The following is a 17,752-nucleotide window of genomic DNA, read 5'->3' as shown; positions in this document are numbered from 1 at the left end:
CCAGGAAACAGGGCTTTCTTTCAGAAACCCCTCTTGATGCTCTGACCCCTGCCCCGTCCCCACCCGTGGTGCTGATGTCACTGTTGCTCAGTGCTGCCTGAGCCTGGGAGAGGTTCCTGGTGGGGAGGGGCATCGGCCTGGGACTTGGTCCTGCCCTGCCTGCCTCGTTTCCCCTCGCCTTAGCTCACCTGCTGACCTTGGCCAAGAGCCCCTCCTTCTCTGGCCTCAGTTCCCCTGTAAGATTGGAGGGGTTGGACAGGATGACCCTTGCCCCACTGAGGACTGAGTGCCCCTGGAAGCCCCTGGGCAGCCTGGAAGAACAGGCCCACGTTTCTTCCCAGCAATGCCATCCGCTCGGCAAGGAAGCAGCCACGACGCCCAAACTTCTTGCTAGAGCCCTTGCACAGTCAGAGGCCCCTAGGGTGTGGTACCCTTGGGGGGAAGGGGTAAGTCATATGGTCCTGTGTCCCCAAAAGCAAGATGGTATCTCCATTCAGGGCCTGAGGGTGGGTGGCCCCCATTCCTCCCTGCTCCTCAGGAGAATATAGAGGCCTGACCAGCTTCTGCCCTCCCTCTTGTCAGGCCTGAGGCACTGAGGAAGCAAAGCCTAGGTGTGGCCCAGCCCACAGGTCCTTCCCTGACGAGGCCCTTCCAGAAAAAGGCCAAGACAGTACTCCTCCCGAGCAGCTCCCTGTCCCCTGGGGCCCTGTCAACTGCTCCTGGCCTGAAGCTGTCCCCCACTGCGAATACAGGCCCAGGGCTGCTGCCTCCTGCATCCTTCATGCCCCGTGGGGAGGCTGTACCCACTATGGTAAGTCCTCCCTGGTCATCTGGGGTCCCCTTCTTTGGTCTGGCCTTCAGTGCTCTTTCTCATGTACTTGGTGCTGTAGTCACAGGTGTACTTAGTGCTTGTGGAACATCCCTACCTCAGGAAGATGCAGTGAGGCCACACCTTCATTTATCAACTGTAGGTGCCACTGTCCTGGGGACACTGTAGTGAACAGCCCACCGAGGCCCCTGCTCCTGAGGTTATATGTATCCCATGGAGGAGAAAAGACCAGCAGACACATAGAGACTGCTAATCATGGAGGGTTGTGTAGGCTCTGGTGAAAGTGGGATTTAAGGAGAGTAGGAAGTGGCAGAGGACGGTTGGCCGTGACCAGCCAGCCCTGCAGGCATGGGCCAGTACTGTGGTGGGAGGCTGACTGGGCAGGACTTGCTCTGATGGGTCTGACGGGAGAGAAGAAAGGGATGTGGCCTGCGTAACTTCAAGAATGAATTTTTACTCAAAGGAGTTATACTGGGGGGCCCATTTGGGGTGAGGGATTAAGTATTTTGAACCTGTCAAATTTGAGATCAAGCAACAGGATTGTGAGTCTGGCCTTTAGGGAAGCTCAGGTCTGGAGAGCAAAGCCAAGAATCAGAATCACAGAGTCTGGGCAGGGAGGAGAGAAGCAGGCATACTGGGTAACTAAGGGGGAAGCAGTGGGCCGCCCCAAGGAGCTGGTGCTAAGTGGTGAGGGGTGGGGGTCCCAGGAGCAAGGACATTGTTCTCACCAGGGTGGAACAATGGTGAGACAAGGTTGGACAAGGAGAGCAATTGCCTCTGATCACTTTCTCACTGAAAGACAAGGTCACACTTCAGTGACCTTGTACACAGGCACCAATGAAAGATCAGAAAGGGGCCTGACCTGTGGTGGCGCAGCGGGATAAAGCGTTGACCTGGAACACTGAGGTCGCCGGTTCGAAACCTTGGCCTTGCCTGGTCAAGGCACATATGGGAGTTGATGCTTCCTGCTCCTCCCCCTTCTCTCTCTCTCTCTCTCACTCCTCTCTTAAAAAAAAAAAAAATCAATAAATAAAGTATTAAAAAAAAAAATCAGAAAGGTTGCCAACAGCTGCTTGGAGTGTTGCTGAGCCAGGCCCTGGAGAAGGTGTGGGGTCTCCTTGGGATGCCCGATGTCTGGTCCTAAAGGAAGGCTAGGGCCCGGACTCTGAGTGAGCTGTTGGAGAGAAAGCTGCAGTGGACGGCCTTGGCACCCTGCCCCAGGCCTTCTTCCAGCTTCCCTGCTCAGTGTCCGCCCTTCCTTTACAGGCATCAGTGTGGCTGACTTCCACTGGCCCTATGCCCCAGGCCCCTCAATCCCTAGCCAGTGTCCCTGACCACCGCCTGCTCCTTCCTGGGGACTTCACAGGCACCGGGCCTGGCTCTGAGGCTGCAGGTTTGTACCTGACATCCCTCAGCACAGTGAGGACTCGGGCCACTCCCAGCACCTGGGCTTGCTCCATTCAGCCTGGGCCCAGCCAGGAGAGTGATCAAGAGCAAGCTTATTCCCATGGTGCAACGGACCCCATGGACCTGGAGGCTGAGCTAGAGGACATCCAGCAGCAGCTGCAGGACTACCAGAGCATGAAGCAGAATCTCCGGTAAGACCCACAACTCCCTGCCCATGGGGGACAGCTGGGAGTGGGCTGCTAAGGCCCTAGGGGTGACTCACCTACACTGTGCACTGCTCCCCCCCACCCCCAGGTGGCACCTTTACCCCTCAGTCCTGCTCAGAAAGGCCAGGTTGGCCTTCCCTGTGGGATGGAACAACAAAGCTGAGCAAATCTTGACTGGGTGATGCGAAAGCCAGGCCAGTGGTCTGCCCAGTGATTGTGAGCCATAGAATGTAAGGGTGTGGAAACAGGCCTGGGCTGTCTCATCTTGCCTGTGATCTGGCTCGAGCCCACGGTTCTCAAGCCCAGGTCGGGGCCCTCATCATGAGCAGCAGCCCCTGGGTCTAAGTTGCTGTCTGCTGGATAGTGTGGAGGTGGGGAGAGGAGCAGGACAAGCTGCCCCCTTCCCCCCAAGCCTGGGCCTCTCCCCTGGGCCCAGCCAGGCACACAGCAGGTGTCTCTGCCTCAGGTCCTACCAGCGCCAAGCCAGGAGCCTGCGCCAGTGGCTGGAGCTGAGCCAGGAGGAGCCCAGGCCTGAGGACCGGGAAGCGGAGCAGCAGGTGCAGGAAGAACTGCAGGAGGTGAGGTCCCAGGCGGTCCTGGGGCGTGCTCTGGCTGTGCTTGCTCTGAGCTCGGCCTGTCCTTTCCTGGCCCTCAGGTAGAAACGCAGATCCAGCAGCTGGCTGCGGAGCTCCAGGCCCAACGCCAGCCCATTAGCGCCTGCATCTCCCGTGTCCAGGCCCTGCGGCGTGCTCTGTGCTAGAGCCATTGCCCCAGGGAAGCTTTCACCCGCCTCCAGGAACAGAATGCAAAACTAAAATGAATTTTATTTTATTTAAAACATTGCAATTAAATGAATTATACTGTTCAGAAGTCTCCCACTTTTCATACAAAAATACTGTGCTACTGATACAGTTGAAAAAGTTCAAATGGCTTCTCCTGCAGGAGAAATTCAGAGTCCCCTGGAGACATGAAACCTGTCCTCGTCCCCATAATCAGTGGCTCCTTAAGGACTGCATACCTATTACCTGGGGACCGGTTTTCTAGGCACTGACCCTGACCCCCAACCCCAATACATCAAGGCTCCTCTGCCTTCACTGTAAGCCCCTGAAACAATAGCAGCAACTTTCTCACATTTAATGGAGGTCTGGATCTGGAGAAAGGACACAGCTCTCCCTTAGCCCCAGTGCAGCCACCACTATCTGCCTGCCCCATTCACGTGGGGCACTAGTAAGGTGGGTTCAGTGATGGGTCTGGACAGATCTGGAAGAGAACTCATCGAGGTCTGCAAAGCACTTCAACATCAGTCACCATCCTCAGAAGACGCCAGGAGAGTCAGGGGATGCTTTCAGCCTCAAGTGTGAAGAAGAAAGCTTTTCCAGATGAGCAGGGCAGGGCGATTTTGGAAACAGAAAGCAGTTGCATTAAAGGCTGTGTGGCCCTGCTTGGGGGCAGGCGGACCCACAGGAGGCATCTCACCTGTGCAGGGGACTCCAAAAGCAGTGATGGGAGGAGCAGCAAAGATACATTACCACTTACCATCTTAGAAACCAAGACCAACTGAATGCTTAGCCAGGAGACTCAGGGTCTCTGGTTTATACATTAGGGGTTAAAACCTCTTCAAAGGGGAATCTGACATCACCCCGGCACCTTCTCTCTAGGGTAGGAAGAGAGGACCCTCTGACCTCATCTGTACCTTTGGGACAACAGGAAAAGATGTCAGCCAGGTCCTGCCTGGTCAGACCCTTTGGATCTGAGAGAGTCCCCTGAAAGACTCTCCCATTTCTGTTTAGAAAAGATCCCTCAGCAGCCGCAGCCAGGAAAGAGGCTCTAGAGGGAGCCCAGAGCCTCCCCAAATCGGATTTTCTGTCCTGCTTCCAGCTTGAAGTTGAAGTCCTTGGGGGCCTCGAAGATGAGCACAATGGTGGAACCCAGGTTGAACTCGCCCAAGCGCTCGCCCTTGCGCATGGGGATGCCCTCCTTGTTGGCATGCGTCACGAAGCTGAAGTCATTGTAGGAGCCCTTGCTGTACCGTGGGCTGTTTGTATGCAGGTCCTGGGAGAGACCAGGGGCAGAACATGTGGAGACCTGCTCCCTGGCCCTTAAACACCCTCCACTGCCTGTCCCCAACCCAGCTTGGAAAGGGAGGTGGGGACGACAACTCTGGTTAGGCATGGGCTGCGTGCCTAACCAGACACAGTTCCTAACACCGCTATGAACTGGGTCACTGAGGGACACAAAGAAATCAGACCCAACTTGGTTCTCCAGTACAGATGGCACTACAAGACCAGCACCCAGGGAAGGGGCAGTCTTAAAACGACAGCAAGAAGGCAGTGCCTTGGGCAGGGTGGGCACTGGCCACCCCTTCATACACGTGGCCTCCAATCAGCAAGTTCTATACAAGATCAATATTCCCCTGTGGTCCCACCGGAAGCAAAGTGCCAGGCAGGGTGGTGGACTCCCTCCCTCTGCAGCCCCTTCAGAGACGGGAGAGGGGTCAGAATTTGTAGTTCTGACAGATCTGGCTGCATAGCATAGGGCAGGGGGACCCGGACCCCAAGTAGCCCAGTGCTTGGGCTTCAGCAGGGCCTGTGCTCTGCTTACCTGGTCAAAGTAGATGCGGATAGAGCCCACGTTGGTGGCTCCCACAGCTGTTAGAGAAAAGAATCCGTGTTTCCAGTCCCCAGTGAGAACTACCCGCTCATTGTGGCAGAAGAGCTCTTTGATCCAGCGGGCCATTCCAGGGTTCACAGACATCAGGGAGCCTGTAGAAGCAAGAAAACTGCTATTCCCCACCCAGTGGGAAGACCAGCCTCCCAGAGCCCAATGTCACTACTATGTCATTCCAAATACAGAGTGGGCTGGACCCCAGCCTGCCCCTTGCTGCCTATGCCCAGCTGACTAAAGCAGTCAACTCCTGGCCTCAGCACTCCATATCTGCAGCTTGGCTCCCCTGAAACCTAGAAGCTGAGAGCACCTATCTGGGGCTCAGAGAGGTAGCTCCCAGACGTGTGCCAGCCTGGCCTACCTGGGAAGTGGCGCCGGTGGGACACGGTCCAGTCAGTGGGAGAGTGGAAGCAGTGGTAGTCCCCAGGGGCCAGGTAGATGACGCAGTGGTAGAGCTCATTCCCTTCTCGGGTGACCAGCTGGTTCCTAAAGGAGGTGCAGGAGGTGGCTGTGGGGGGAAGACACAAGGGCCAGGCCATTAGACAAACACGCAGTGCCACCGGCATGGGACTGGCGTGCAGTCTGGAAATGGGCTCCAGGGAGGGCCTGAGCCCAGGGGCCAGTCCGCAGTTCCTACAGCCTTCCCAGTGTCCCTTCTCCCCAGTTCACTCCCAACCTTCACCCTTTGACCTCCAGCCCAGCCACACTGCAGGAGGGCAACCAGGACCCACCTGGTGGTAAGGGCAGGTCCTCTGCAGAGGTACGTGGACCCAGGAATGACTCCAGCGAGTAGGTAATGCCCTTCACCTGCTCCACCTCACAGTTCTTCACCTGCCCAAAGTTAAGGATCTTCCCATCGGAAGGACTGATCTGGAAGGGCCAGAAGAGTCTTACTGCCAGGGATGGGAGGGGAAGGCACAGAGGAAGAGAGGGAACGCAGGGCAGGACTTCCCACCAGGCCACCTGTGGACGCTGTTGGGACTATTTCCAAAAGCACAGGCAAGAATCCCATTTCTGGAGGGAGGAGTGGAAAGCAGGGTCCAGCCTCACCACGCTGTGCAGGCCACTGACGGGCCGGGCCTGCGGCTTCAGCTTGCGCCGGAAGAACTCGCTGAGGTTGCGGTAGTGGTGCAGGTCCTCCACGGCGGCCTCCTTCATGTTCACCCCGAAGGTCCAGATGTACAGGCTGTAGACAGGCCTGCGCAGCCACTGCGGCAGCTCCACCTGGTTAAGACGGCCCCAGGCCCGCGACAGCAAGCGCGTCGGCACCGACTTGTACAAGGCCACCTGCAAGCCACAGGCAGGCGGGGTCAGTGGGCCACACTTTAAGCCCCCTCCACAATCAGCTGCCCCCCCACCAAGGGGCCGGCCACTTCGGAGGTTTTGTGATGTGGTTGTTTCTCACTAGGAACCAGACTGTCTCCCAAACATGACTGGCTGAGACTGTGACACAGTGACTTAAAACTTGGTTGTCATTTTATGCAGGCTGAACAACAGCTGTCCTAGTCCCTGGGGAGAGACTGACCAGCACAGTCTTGTTTCTTGAAGAGGAGAGGGAGCATAAATGTAACTGAGACTGGCACAGACAGGCTGTGGCAGGAGGCCCCAGGTGGACAGGAAAGTCTATGACCCAAAGTTCACATCCCTGTTCTAACAGAAAACCACCCTCCCCCTCACCAAGGTCAGGGACTTAGACATCATGCAGATGCGCTGTAACACTGTCACCAGGGCCTGGCACTCAGTGACATTCTCTGGTGATGGGCAGGCAACAAAGCTGTTTGCACCTGGGGCTTCTCACAGGAGGAACCAGCAGCTCAGCCCCACCAGCCAACTGTTCTACGTGCCACTGACATAATAGGACCTGCCTCTTACTGGCACCTGTTGCTTGTCTGAACCGAGACATCAAATCCCCAAGGTGTAAAAGTAATTTCACCCCAACTTGAAACACCTCTAGGAGGCAGCAAGGCAGTGGCTCCCAGGACTCTTTCCAGCCAGAGCCTGTACATTGGAGTGGCCATGGCTGCCATGGTGCCTCAGGTCTACTGGCCAGAGCTCCTTAGCTTCAAGTCCTTACGACACCCCACCTGCATTGTCCCAAGGCCCAGGAGCAGGGTCTCCTCCTTGGGTCAGCCTGCCTTCCAGAGAATGGCCCAGGGCTGCCAGGTCCTCAAAGACATCCCTCCCTTCCTTAAGGAGCCCAAACAGGCTTCAATCTTCCTGGACCACCCTCTGGCATGCAAAAACTAATTTGGGTTGTTTACAAAATCACCTAAGCTCACTTCTGCTTGAACACAAGAAATCATTCTGAATGCCCAGTATGAGTTCCATCCAGAAGCAGAACCCCCCAAAGGCACAAATGCAGACAAAGCAGGCAGGGGACAGCAAGCTAACCCTCGCTTACCACTCTGCAGGCCCACACAGCCACTGAACAGCACCCTCCTGGAGGGCTCAGCCCCAGAGTCATCACCTCTAATCTGACAACTGTCTCCTTCTGGCTCTCCTAGGTCACTGGATCAGGCTGGGGGGGGGGGGGGGTCAGGCCAGCAGCCTGCACACACTTACCCTGCTCACGGGCCTCCATCCCACCCGGCTGAGTGGCCTGAGGGCACCAAAGGGCAGGAGGTAGTAGAGGACCGTCAGAGGCCAAGAGCGCAGTTTTAGGGCAGGTCTGGACATACAGCTCAGCTGTCCCAGCCTCCGTCTCAGGGCCAGCTGGGGGAAGTGCAACCTGCAGGGCACATGTCCACGCATGACTGGGATCAGCAGCATCTGGAAGGGACTGGCAGCCCCCACCTCACCCTCAGCAAGCGTGCTTCTCAGTGAAGTCTAGCAGCACTGGCTGTGCCCCTCATCCCAACCCCATTCTGAGTGGGGGGCCTGGCTGCTTCTGGTTGGCAGACGCACTTGCCAGTCCCTCACACCTGCCTGCCAGCTGGAAGAACTGGGGATATTGGCAGCTGAGACACAGAGGGTGAGATCCAGCTCCTAACCTTGCAGAGGGAGCAGTGTCTGAGCATGGGAAGGACCCCAGTGGGATCCTTCAGGGCTAACTACCACTGCCCCCACCCTCCCGGGGCACCAGGAGATAGGCTAATCTACTAGAGCCCCTCAGTGTAGCCACACAGGGTGGTAGGAGAGCTACTGGTGCCTTGTTTCCTCATCTGCTAAAATAAGGAATTGGGCCTGACAAGATCACAAAAGAACGAACACACATACATATACACACACACAGATTGGGCCTGACACAATCACAAAGGAATGAATGAACACACAGAGAGAGGGACTGGGCCTGAGAAGATCACAAAGGAACACACACACACACACACACACACAGTCCCCTCCCCACAGCTATCTGCATGCTCATTCTATATCAGGTCAGGTTCTCCAAAACTGACCCACCTTAGGCCACCTCCCAGGTACGCTGGACCACACACCTGACCCCCTTTTCAGCAACAGTGATAGGCCTTTGCCAAGTCCCACACCAGTCCAAACCCAGTGCATTCAACACAGGCTCAGCCTCTCCACAAGAACCCTGGCCTCCTGAGGCATATCGGTGAGGCCCAAGTCCCCTTGTCACACACCTAAGCTGCAGAAAATGCTCTTGAGGCCCCAGTATAGCCATCAGGAGACTATACTGCCACCCCAGGCCTCAGTTGCCTCATCTGCAAAAAGACTGCATTCCACTGGATAATCTAAGGTTCCCATCTGTGCCTGTACACTCTCAGAGAACCTGTGTTCTCTGCCCCCACCTGCCGAACAAATCAAAGAACAAAGAGGCATCACATCTGATACTAAAAGAAGAAAAAATGGAGAACCTAGCCATTGGGCAGGCCTAGTTCAGTGATGACAATGAGGGAGCCGTATCTCCACGGTTACCCAGACTCCTTGTGATTATTCTCTCCCATCCACCCCATTGGGTTTTCACAAGGTCTGGTTAGTGGTGGGGGCCTGATCAAAGCCAGGTAAACCACTGCTCCCCCCTCCCACTGCCCCCACCCGCCCTGCTCACTGCAGAAGCACAGGGACCAATCCCCGAAGAGCTGCTCCTGAATGGGGTGGGGGTGCCTGGGGGTGGGGAGCAGCAGTTTAGGTGCAGCACAGACACTGGTCCACCAGCCCGTTCCGCCTCCCCGGTACCTGAAGTGGGCTCTCCGACTCAGGCCCCCAGGGCTGGGCCCCTCCAACCTTGGGGGCTGATCCCCCAGGCCCCTGCTGCCACCTCCACTGCGGGGCCGCTGGACATGAACTCTGACCTTGTGGAGGTTGTGGCGGGGCACAGAGGGGTTAGGAGGCCGCCAGCAGCATCTCACCATTTCGCTGTGCTGAGCTCTGGTCCTCGCCTCGCCTCTGACTGACACATGGTGGGCGGGCAGGGAGGGCGGCGCCAGCACGATCGCCTTTGTTCCTCCTCCTTCCTCCCTTCCCCCCACGGAGCTCCTGCACTGTCACAGTTCCGCGGCAGCTGGTGGGCCCCTTCCTTGGCTCAGAGACCACGGCGTAGAGCTGGGCAAAGATAGGCACTGGTCACACACCTGCTCGGGCCGGCAGCACCAGCCCTGAGCTCAGCCCACTCTAGCCCCAGGCTTGGCCACCTGCCTGCTCCAGTGAGCTGATGGACAGCCGATGGCAGGAAGGGGACCAGGACCCTCTGGGCTCCAGGAGCACAAGTGGGAATCTGAGCCCTGCGCTCCAGGCAGATACCCAGCGTCGCCCTGTCTTCGCCCTGTCTGCGGTCAGGGCGGCCCCTCCCTTGCCAGGACCTGACCCATTTTCCATTCAGGTGACAAAGTTGCATCTGAGGAATAAGGGAGGGGAGGTGGGGGAGGTGGGGCTGGTGAGACCCTGGAAATCTGACCAACTCCAGCTCTTCCTCACTGCCTGTGCTGCTTGCTTCAGAGCTCCCTATGCTGGGTGCTAGGCCCTCAGGGCCTCCTCACAAGTCGGGCACCCAGGTGATACAAGGGAAAACTGACGTGGAGCTGTGAGCAGGCCAGGCCTGAAGCCCACACCTGAGCCCTCTCCATCCTCCCTGTCTTTACTAGGTAACAGGGACAGCACTCTGGCCAGGGGCCAACAAGGCTATGGGGAGGACACACTGCCTTCACAAAGCCCTTCTGGACACCTCACAGATAACAGGGAAGGGCAGCAAACATTCCATGGTTGTTGCTGTCTCAGCCCACGAAGTCAAGGCCCCAGACCATCTTTACGTGAAGAAATTCGGCTCCAGAGCAACTCTGAGGGCAGAGAACTGACCCAACCCAGGACCCCACATGGCCAATGTGCTGTGACCCAGCAAGGGGCTCCAACTCAGACATGGCTTCATCACACAAGGGGGACCATTTGACAGCCAGCAAACCTACTTCAGGCCACAGAGGCACCTATCAGGGGAGTCAATGAGACTCCAGGTGTGCAGGGGCCCACAGGAGCCAGGACAAGGCCATCTAAGGTCTGGACATGAGCATGGACTTCTGCCCAGACCAAGTAGGTAGTAAGGCCTGGCCCATACCAGGTCCAGACCCCTTCAGCAATATTCATCTCCCCAGGCCACACCCTGAAGCAGACAAAAACACAAGCATCCTCCAGCCCTGAGGGAAAGGCTCACAGCCCCATAGACACCCCTGCTTCAGGCTCTGGTGACCTCCAGCTTACAGTCCTATCATGACGGTCAGGTCGCCTCACCCACACCGCCCACATGCTGATGGGCAGTCAGGGTTGGGTCTGGTGCTTGGCTTCCAGGATGGAGTTCTTTCCCAGCCTCTAGAAACTAGAAAGTTCAGACTGAGTGCACACCCATGATTCAGGTCGGGGGCCAGTGAGGCCTTGTGGGACAGGATGACAATCCCAGCCTCCTCCTGCCAGTTTTCCTCACTGTCCTACCACACTGGACAGTGACCACTGCAGCATGCTGCCAGAAAGGCACATTCAAGAGCCCACAGCCAAACAGAGCTTGTCGGGAAACTCAGAATCTCAAAGCAGATGCACGTGCTTGGACTTGGACTTCATTGTCCCCCAGGGCCTCCAGTCCAGGGGCCTGCCCCAGCTCGCCAGGGCAAGGCAGACACACTCACCGCCCCTCCCATAGTGGAGGGAGCTCAAGGGGGATCAGACCGAGGCACTGCTGCCCTGGAGAGACTGGAAACTGCCCTGAGGGGTCAGGCACGAGGTCCTTACTTTCTCAACCCCTCTTCTACTCCGCTACCTCTTCTAAACGAGAAACAGACCAGGGTGTTAGGCTTCTGCTAAATCACCATGTGTGGCGGTGGCTCCCACAGAATCCCTAGGAAGCCAATGTGAATACATCTATCCCCCAGGAAACGAGCCTGGCGCCCTGTCCAGCTTAAAGCTAAGGGATGGAGACAAGGGGGTCCTAAAGGCCACTCCTCACTCCCCAAGGGCAGAGCCACTTCTACAGCCAGCATGCTCCAGGCCTCCCCTCTCCACACCTCAGAGCCCCACTTCCCTCCACACCTGTGACAGCCTTGGTGCCTGAGCCAGAGCTTCTCCCGCTCAGGCCCAGATGAGAAACCTGCAAGGAGGGTGCTCTGAAGTGGGGAAGGGCGGACACTTTCCCTTGATCCTGAGATTCTCAAGGACACTCTGTGGAGGTGGAGTTTTGGGCTGTGACCAGGTTTCAGGTGCCCAGTTCTACAACACAACTCTGTATACCAGGGGTCCCCAAACGTTTTACACAGGGGGCCAGTTCACCGTCCCTCAGACCATTGGAGGGCCGGACTATAAAAAAAACTATGAACAAATCCCTATGCACACTGCACATATCTTATTTTAAAGTAAAAAAAACAAAACAGGAAGAAATACAATATTTAAAATAACAAACAAGTAAATTTAAATCAACAAACTGACCAGTACTTCAATGGGAACTATGCTCCTCTCACTGACCACCTATGAAAGAGGTGCCCCTTCCAGAAGTGCGGCAGGGGCCAGATAAATGGCCTCAGGGGGCTGCATGTGGCCCGCAGGTCGTAGTTTGGGGACCCCTGCTGTATACTATATTGTTTGTTCACTGCCCAATCCCACTGGACTTTAAAGTCATTACAAGGCCTAACGGCCAGCTACATGAAACATGGTGGGGGAAGGCCTTGCATGTCGCAGGTGCTCTCTGAACGGTCATTCCTTCCACTCACCCCCTGGAGGCTCAGATCATAGGGTGACCACACAGCCCAGAACAACCATGCCTCCCTTCCACCCAGAAGCTCCGTGCGGCCTCATCTCCTAGACCTGGCTCCCAACGTCTCTCACCTCCTCTTCCAAAACTACATTCTAGCAACCAGGCTTCCTCCACCGGGAGGTTGTAAGGACAGCGCAGAGGCTGCCCTGTGAGCAGGAAACAGTGACCCAACAGGACACTTGAGGAGGGGGTCACCTTTGTCGGGACTTGCTGTTCTGGGGGCTCACTCTGAGCAACACTGCAATGTCCCCATCCACCCCACTAATCAGGATAAAGGGAACAATCCCTCCTCTGTGGGATGGAATGTTCCAACTGAAGTAGGATGGTCTGACCCAGGCCAGTTACCAGTTACCACAGGTGGGGGTGAGTGTGCGCTCTTGCCTGATCCCCTAGGACCCTGGTAGATCCAGGTTTGAGTTTCAGCAAGGACAGGAAGGCAGTGAGGAGTCAGGACCATCCACCTCCGACCACCCCTCTCCATGAGGCTTTTGCTGAGCATGCAGGGCCTGGTATCCCTGCTCATGTCCAGCCTGAGACCACCTGAGAATGTGCTCCTGCTCTGAGAGGAAATCTCACTTCACCAGGGTCACTCCTCTTGAAGCCTCAGCAACCCTGTGCCCCCAAAACATGTCCACCGGCCTTTCTGTGCGCCCCACCATGGACAGCTGGGCCGCTTCCTCCCTCAGCTCCCCAAAGGCCCAGCCGCCAACACTTTCTCCTGTGTTCCAGGGCAGAAAGCAGAAAAAACTTTACAAGTAGGGAATGGGAAATGGACCTCCCGGGTGAAACGGGTAAGCCATCTTGGGGAAGCCCTGGGCAAGAGGAGGGGAAGCCAAGGCGGGCCCAAGAGCGCCTCCTTCAAGCCAGCAGGAGGAGGGAGGCCCAGGGAAGGATGGGCGGGGGTGGGGACAGAACTCTCTCAAAGGAAAGAAACCTCCTCTCAGGCAATCCCTGGTGTCAGGGCTCGAAGAAAGGTAGCAGGTCACCCCCCCACCCCGCCCCTCGGGTGGTGACAGGGTGACAAGTACCTACACTTCTTGGTCCCACTGAGGAAGAGTGCAGCACACCTCCCCTTCTGACTCCTGCCTCAGGTCCTCTCGGAGAAATCAGCCTGAGCTCTCAGCTCTCAGCACTGGCGGGGGACTCCGAGCCCCCTGCAAAGCCAGCACTTCCCTTTTCCGGGCCCTACGGCTAGGAGATGCTACAGGATGTGGAGGAAGTGAGCTCAGCTAGCCAACCCCATGACTGCCATGAGGGGTTGGGGAAGCCCACAGCTAGGTCTAGACTATGGGGCGGGCTCCTTGGCCCCAGGCCTTCAGCCTCACAGCGGTAAGGGTGTGCCCCGGACCACAGCGGGGTGGACGGCTCTCCCCGGGTCTGAAAGTGGCCTCTCAGCCAGCGCCCTGGAGGAGAGGAGGCTGACTCACTCACCGGCAGGTGGTCCCGTCCCACTCGGCTTCCGGGCTGCGCCTGACTCTGGGGAGGTGCTGCTCTGCCAAGAAAGCCTTGGGTTGGCGGGCGGGGGCTCCGGCTCCAGCCACTCAGACTGTCGGGGCGGGGGCAGGAGGGCGGACACCAGACACTGGGAGCTGCGCTCCGCCCCCGGCCCAGCCACACCCGCCCAGGGGCCCCTTTAAGGGAGAAGAGGGGACCAGCCCACTGCGGTTCAGTCAAAGGATTTCCCCAGTGACACTATCAGGGTTGGGAGAGCCATCTGTCCTTAGCAGGGGCTCATCTCCGGGGGCAGCTACCTTCCTGATTTCCCCTTCACAACCTCCCCCCTACACCTGCCCCTCTGGGCAGGCTGGGCCTTCAGGTACTGGCCTGCTTCACTGGACCAAGGAGATGTGTCTAGTGCCCTCCAAGTGAAAAGGTGAGACAGAAAGTATCTTAAGTCTTTGCTCCTTCCCACACCCTATCCTGAAGACACAGGCTGTCCCACTTCCTCTCCTCCATGCAGACACACTTCTGACGCACAAAATCCCATTTAGACCAGCAAACAAGACCCAGGGGGCAAGGTCTGCACCTGGGCTGTACAAACAAGATGAAGAACCTGTGGGGTGATTATGTGCTGGCTTTTTACATTTTTTTTTTTAAATTACAGTAGACATTCAATATTAGTTTACATTCATTTCAGGTGTATAGTACAGTGGTTAGACAATATAATTTACAAAGTGATCCCTCTATGCCCTGTCTTTCTACCCCACTAGACGGCAGAGCCCTGGCCTGTGGGTCAGCACTCTCCCGCATGCCCATGACATCAAGATGGGATGGAATAAAGCAGCTTAGCATTTTTTTTTACTAGGAGGAAGGTCTAATACAGACAACTATTCAACCAGAGAAAAGGTATGGAATTCAGGAGCCTGGTTACTGTCTGTGCAGGTCATACCCCAGGGCAGTGCGCCACCCACTGGTCACACAGCCTCAGAGCCTCAGTCCTCTTGCTCAGGCTACTGAACAAAAACCCAACCCCAGCTTCTTCCAATGAGAATTTAGTTTTTCAAGTAATGTTTAGAACTGGTAGAGCCGACAGAGCTTGTAAGAAGATGGGTGGCCAGGCCAGGGCAGCCTAGCGCAGGACACAATGGCATGTAGACACAGCCCACATATCTGTCTTCATTTGGATCCAGCCCATGCAACTTCTCCATGACAACACACAGACCTGGGCTGCCAGAGTGGGGAAGTGGGGAGCCAGTGAGGAGAGTCCTACCTCAAGGACTTCTGCACTATTTCATACCACAGTGCACCAGCAGGAGTAGAGGCAGGGTGGAAAAAATAAAGTTCCAGCCCTGTAGGTTCACAACATTCTCTGAGCTCGGTGAGACCTCAACCCCCTTCTCACCCCAAAGCTCCCAGCAAACACCACGTGAGACGGGATCCAAGCAGTTAAAGCACAAGATACCGAAATGGAACCCTAGCTGCCCTGAAAGGCTAGAACCAGAAAGACCCTGGAAGATCATGGGACTGCCCCAGAGCTGCCAGCACTTCCAGGCCAGACCCAGCCGCGCCAGACCAGAGGGAAAACAAAAGTCTGTGGGTCAAAAGCCTGGCTTCTCATTTGCTGAGCAGCCTCTGGAACCAACACTCTCCTCTGTAAATGACCAATCAGGTGGCTCCACACCATTGCCAGAGTTCCTTATGACCACTCAAAGCCCCTCAGGTGATGAATGTTTAGAAAAGTCATAAACCAGCTCAAGGTCTGCCCTGCGATCAACCCTCCCTGCCTTCTAACCTGACCTCCACCACCTATGTTTTAGTAGGAAAATGCCTTCCAAATTCCATACAATCACCGACAAATCATTTCTGGGAAAAACAAAGACCCTTTGGTAAGTTTACTTTCCCACCCTGAATGAGACCCTCTGGCCACACTGGGTCCTTAATTTCTAGTCCTCCTACCTTATTTGGACTCCATGGGTAAAAGTGCCACCTAACACCACTGTGAGGCTCTTCAGGGCCCAGACCACTTGGTCACCAACACCTATGGACAGATCTTCCCCTCCAGGTCAACCCACTGCAGCTCCCTACAGAGTGCTAGGGGACATGAGATGGCAGGTGTTCTCTGCTAATTTTCATTCCCTGGGCCAGCTGGGGTCCCCTGAGGAAGGCCAGTGTTTGCACATGTTTCTTAGCAGCCCTGCCACCCCCCCCCCAATGCAGAGCCCCTCAAGCAGCTCAGAGGAAGGGTGGCCCGCAGCAGGATAGAAACAATAAGGTGTATATGTACAAAATAAACTAAAAATGCATTAAAGGCCTAAAGGTAAGACCTGAAACCATAAGACTCCTAGAAGAAAACATAGGCAGTAAACTCTCTGACATCACTCTTAGTAATATATTTTTTGGATATGTCTCCTCCAACAAGAAAAATAAAAAATAAATAGGACTACAGCAAAGGAAATCACCAACAGAAAATGACAATCTACTGTATGCGAGGAGATATTTTCTAATGATACATCCAATAAGGAGTTAATATCCAAAATATATAAGGAACTCATACAACTTTAACACACAACAAACAATCTGATTAAAAGACTGGCAGAGGACCTAAATAGACATTTTTCAAAAGAGGACAAAGAGATGGCCAAAAGACATATAAAAAGATGCTCAAGGCCTGATCTGTGGTGGTGCAGTGGATAAAGTGTCGACCTGGAAACACTGAGGTCGCCAGTTCAAAACCCTGGACCTGCCTGGTCAAGGCACATATGGGAGTTGATGCTTCCTGCTCTTCCCCCCTTCTCTCTCTCCTTCTCTCTCTCCTCTCTAAAATGAATAAAAATATTTTTAAAAAAGATGCTCAATGTTACTAATCAGAAAAATGCAAATTAAAACCACAATAAGCTATTATCTCCCACAATCAGAATGTCTATCATTAACAAATCAACAAATGAGTGCTGGTAAGGCTGTAAAGAAAAAAAAAACCCTAGTGCACTGCTGGGGGAACTGCAAACTGGTACAACCACTATGGAAAACAGTATGGAGGGGGCCCTGGCCGGTTGGCTCAGTGGTAGAGCGTCGGCCTGGCGTGTGGGGAACCCGGGTTCAATTCCCGGCCAGGGCACATAGGAGAAGCGCCCATTTGCTTCTCCAACCCCCCCCCCCTCCTCTCTGTCTCTCTCTTCCCCTCCCGCAGCCAAGGCTCCATTGGAGCAAAGATGGCCCGGGCGCTGGGGATGGCTCCTTAGCCTCTGCCCCAGGCGCTAGGGTGGCTCTGGTCTCGGCAGAGCGACACCCCTGAGGTGCAGAGCATCGCCCCCTGGTGGGCAGAGCATCGCCCCCTGGTGGGCGTGCTCTGTCTCTCCCCATTTCCAACTTCAGAAAAATACAAAAATAAACAACAAAAAACAAAAAACCAGTATGGAGGGTCCTCAAAAAATTACAAATAGAACTACCATATTCCGCTTCTGGTTATTTACCCAAAGCAATCCAAAACAGTAATTTTCAAAGATACATGCACCCCTATGTTCACTGCAGCATTATTTACAATAGGCAAGATATGGAAGCAACTAAGTGTTCATCAACAGACAACTGGATAAAGATAAAGAATATACATACAACGAAATATTTGATCATAAAAAAGAATGAAACCTTACCATTTCTGACAACATGGATGTACCTAAAGGGTATTATGCTCACGGAAAAAAGACAGATAAAAGACAAATTCTATATGATTTCACTTATATGTGGAATCTAAAAATCAAAATAAACAGATTACAACAAATAAAATAGTTATTAAAAAACTCCCAACAAACACAAGTCCTGGACCAATGGCTTCCCAGGTGAATTTTATCAGGCATTCAAAGAACTAACATCTATCCTTCTCAAGCTATTCCAAAAATATTCAAGAAGGAAGCCTTTCAAGCTCATTTTACAAGGCAAGTACTGTATTATCCTAATTCTAAAACCAGGTAAAGACACTATAAAGAAATAAAAAAATAAAATTATAAAGGCCAATGTCCCTGAACA

The 17,752-nt window shown here is 54.8% G+C and overlaps 2 protein-coding genes across 22 annotated transcripts in view; one reads left to right on the top strand and one right to left on the bottom strand.

The window, feature by feature from the left end:
• Positions 1 to 3,233, top strand: part of SFI1 (SFI1 centrin binding protein) — a 104,899-nt gene extending 101,666 nt beyond the window's left edge. For 11 of the 15 annotated variants that reach the window (XM_066260081.1, XM_066260080.1, XM_066260091.1 and 8 more), the window contains 6 exons: positions 342 to 446; positions 583 to 811; positions 2,096 to 2,427; positions 2,531 to 2,569; positions 2,909 to 3,020; positions 3,098 to 3,233. In XM_066260081.1, coding sequence (XP_066116178.1) covers positions 342 to 446; positions 583 to 811; positions 2,096 to 2,427; positions 2,531 to 2,569; positions 2,909 to 3,020; positions 3,098 to 3,202 — 922 coding nt within the window. In that variant the 3' untranslated portion in view covers positions 3,203 to 3,233. Of the gene's footprint in view, positions 1 to 341; positions 447 to 582; positions 812 to 2,095; positions 2,428 to 2,530; positions 2,673 to 2,908; positions 3,023 to 3,097 lie in introns of those variants that run through there. The other 4 variants (XM_066260093.1, XM_066260092.1, XM_066260086.1 and 1 more) reach the window with 2 other exon arrangements.
• A 21-nt stretch (positions 3,234 to 3,254) lies between these two features.
• The window catches only part of PISD (phosphatidylserine decarboxylase), a 40,315-nt gene continuing 25,817 nt past the window's right edge, over positions 3,255 to 17,752 (bottom strand). For 2 of the 7 annotated variants that reach the window (XM_066260101.1, XM_066260105.1), the window contains 6 exons: positions 7,669 to 7,834; positions 6,157 to 6,393; positions 5,838 to 5,976; positions 5,468 to 5,614; positions 5,044 to 5,204; positions 3,255 to 4,494 (listed from right to left, as the gene is read on the bottom strand). In XM_066260101.1, coding sequence (XP_066116198.1) covers positions 4,270 to 4,494; positions 5,044 to 5,204; positions 5,468 to 5,614; positions 5,838 to 5,976; positions 6,157 to 6,393; positions 7,669 to 7,834 — 1,075 coding nt within the window. In that variant the 3' untranslated portion in view covers positions 3,255 to 4,269. Of the gene's footprint in view, positions 4,495 to 5,043; positions 5,205 to 5,467; positions 5,615 to 5,837; positions 5,977 to 6,156; positions 6,394 to 7,668; positions 7,835 to 9,243; positions 9,610 to 13,320; positions 13,518 to 13,723; positions 13,853 to 17,752 lie in introns of those variants that run through there. The other 5 variants (XM_066260102.1, XM_066260103.1, XM_066260104.1 and 2 more) reach the window with 5 other exon arrangements.

Source organism: Saccopteryx bilineata, chromosome 2, assembly GCF_036850765.1.
Source record: "Saccopteryx bilineata isolate mSacBil1 chromosome 2, mSacBil1_pri_phased_curated, whole genome shotgun sequence".
NCBI classification, from domain to species: Eukaryota; Metazoa; Chordata; class Mammalia; order Chiroptera; family Emballonuridae; genus Saccopteryx; species Saccopteryx bilineata.
Note: the sequence above shows the minus strand (reverse complement) of the source record. Positions and strands in the feature narration are given on the sequence as shown.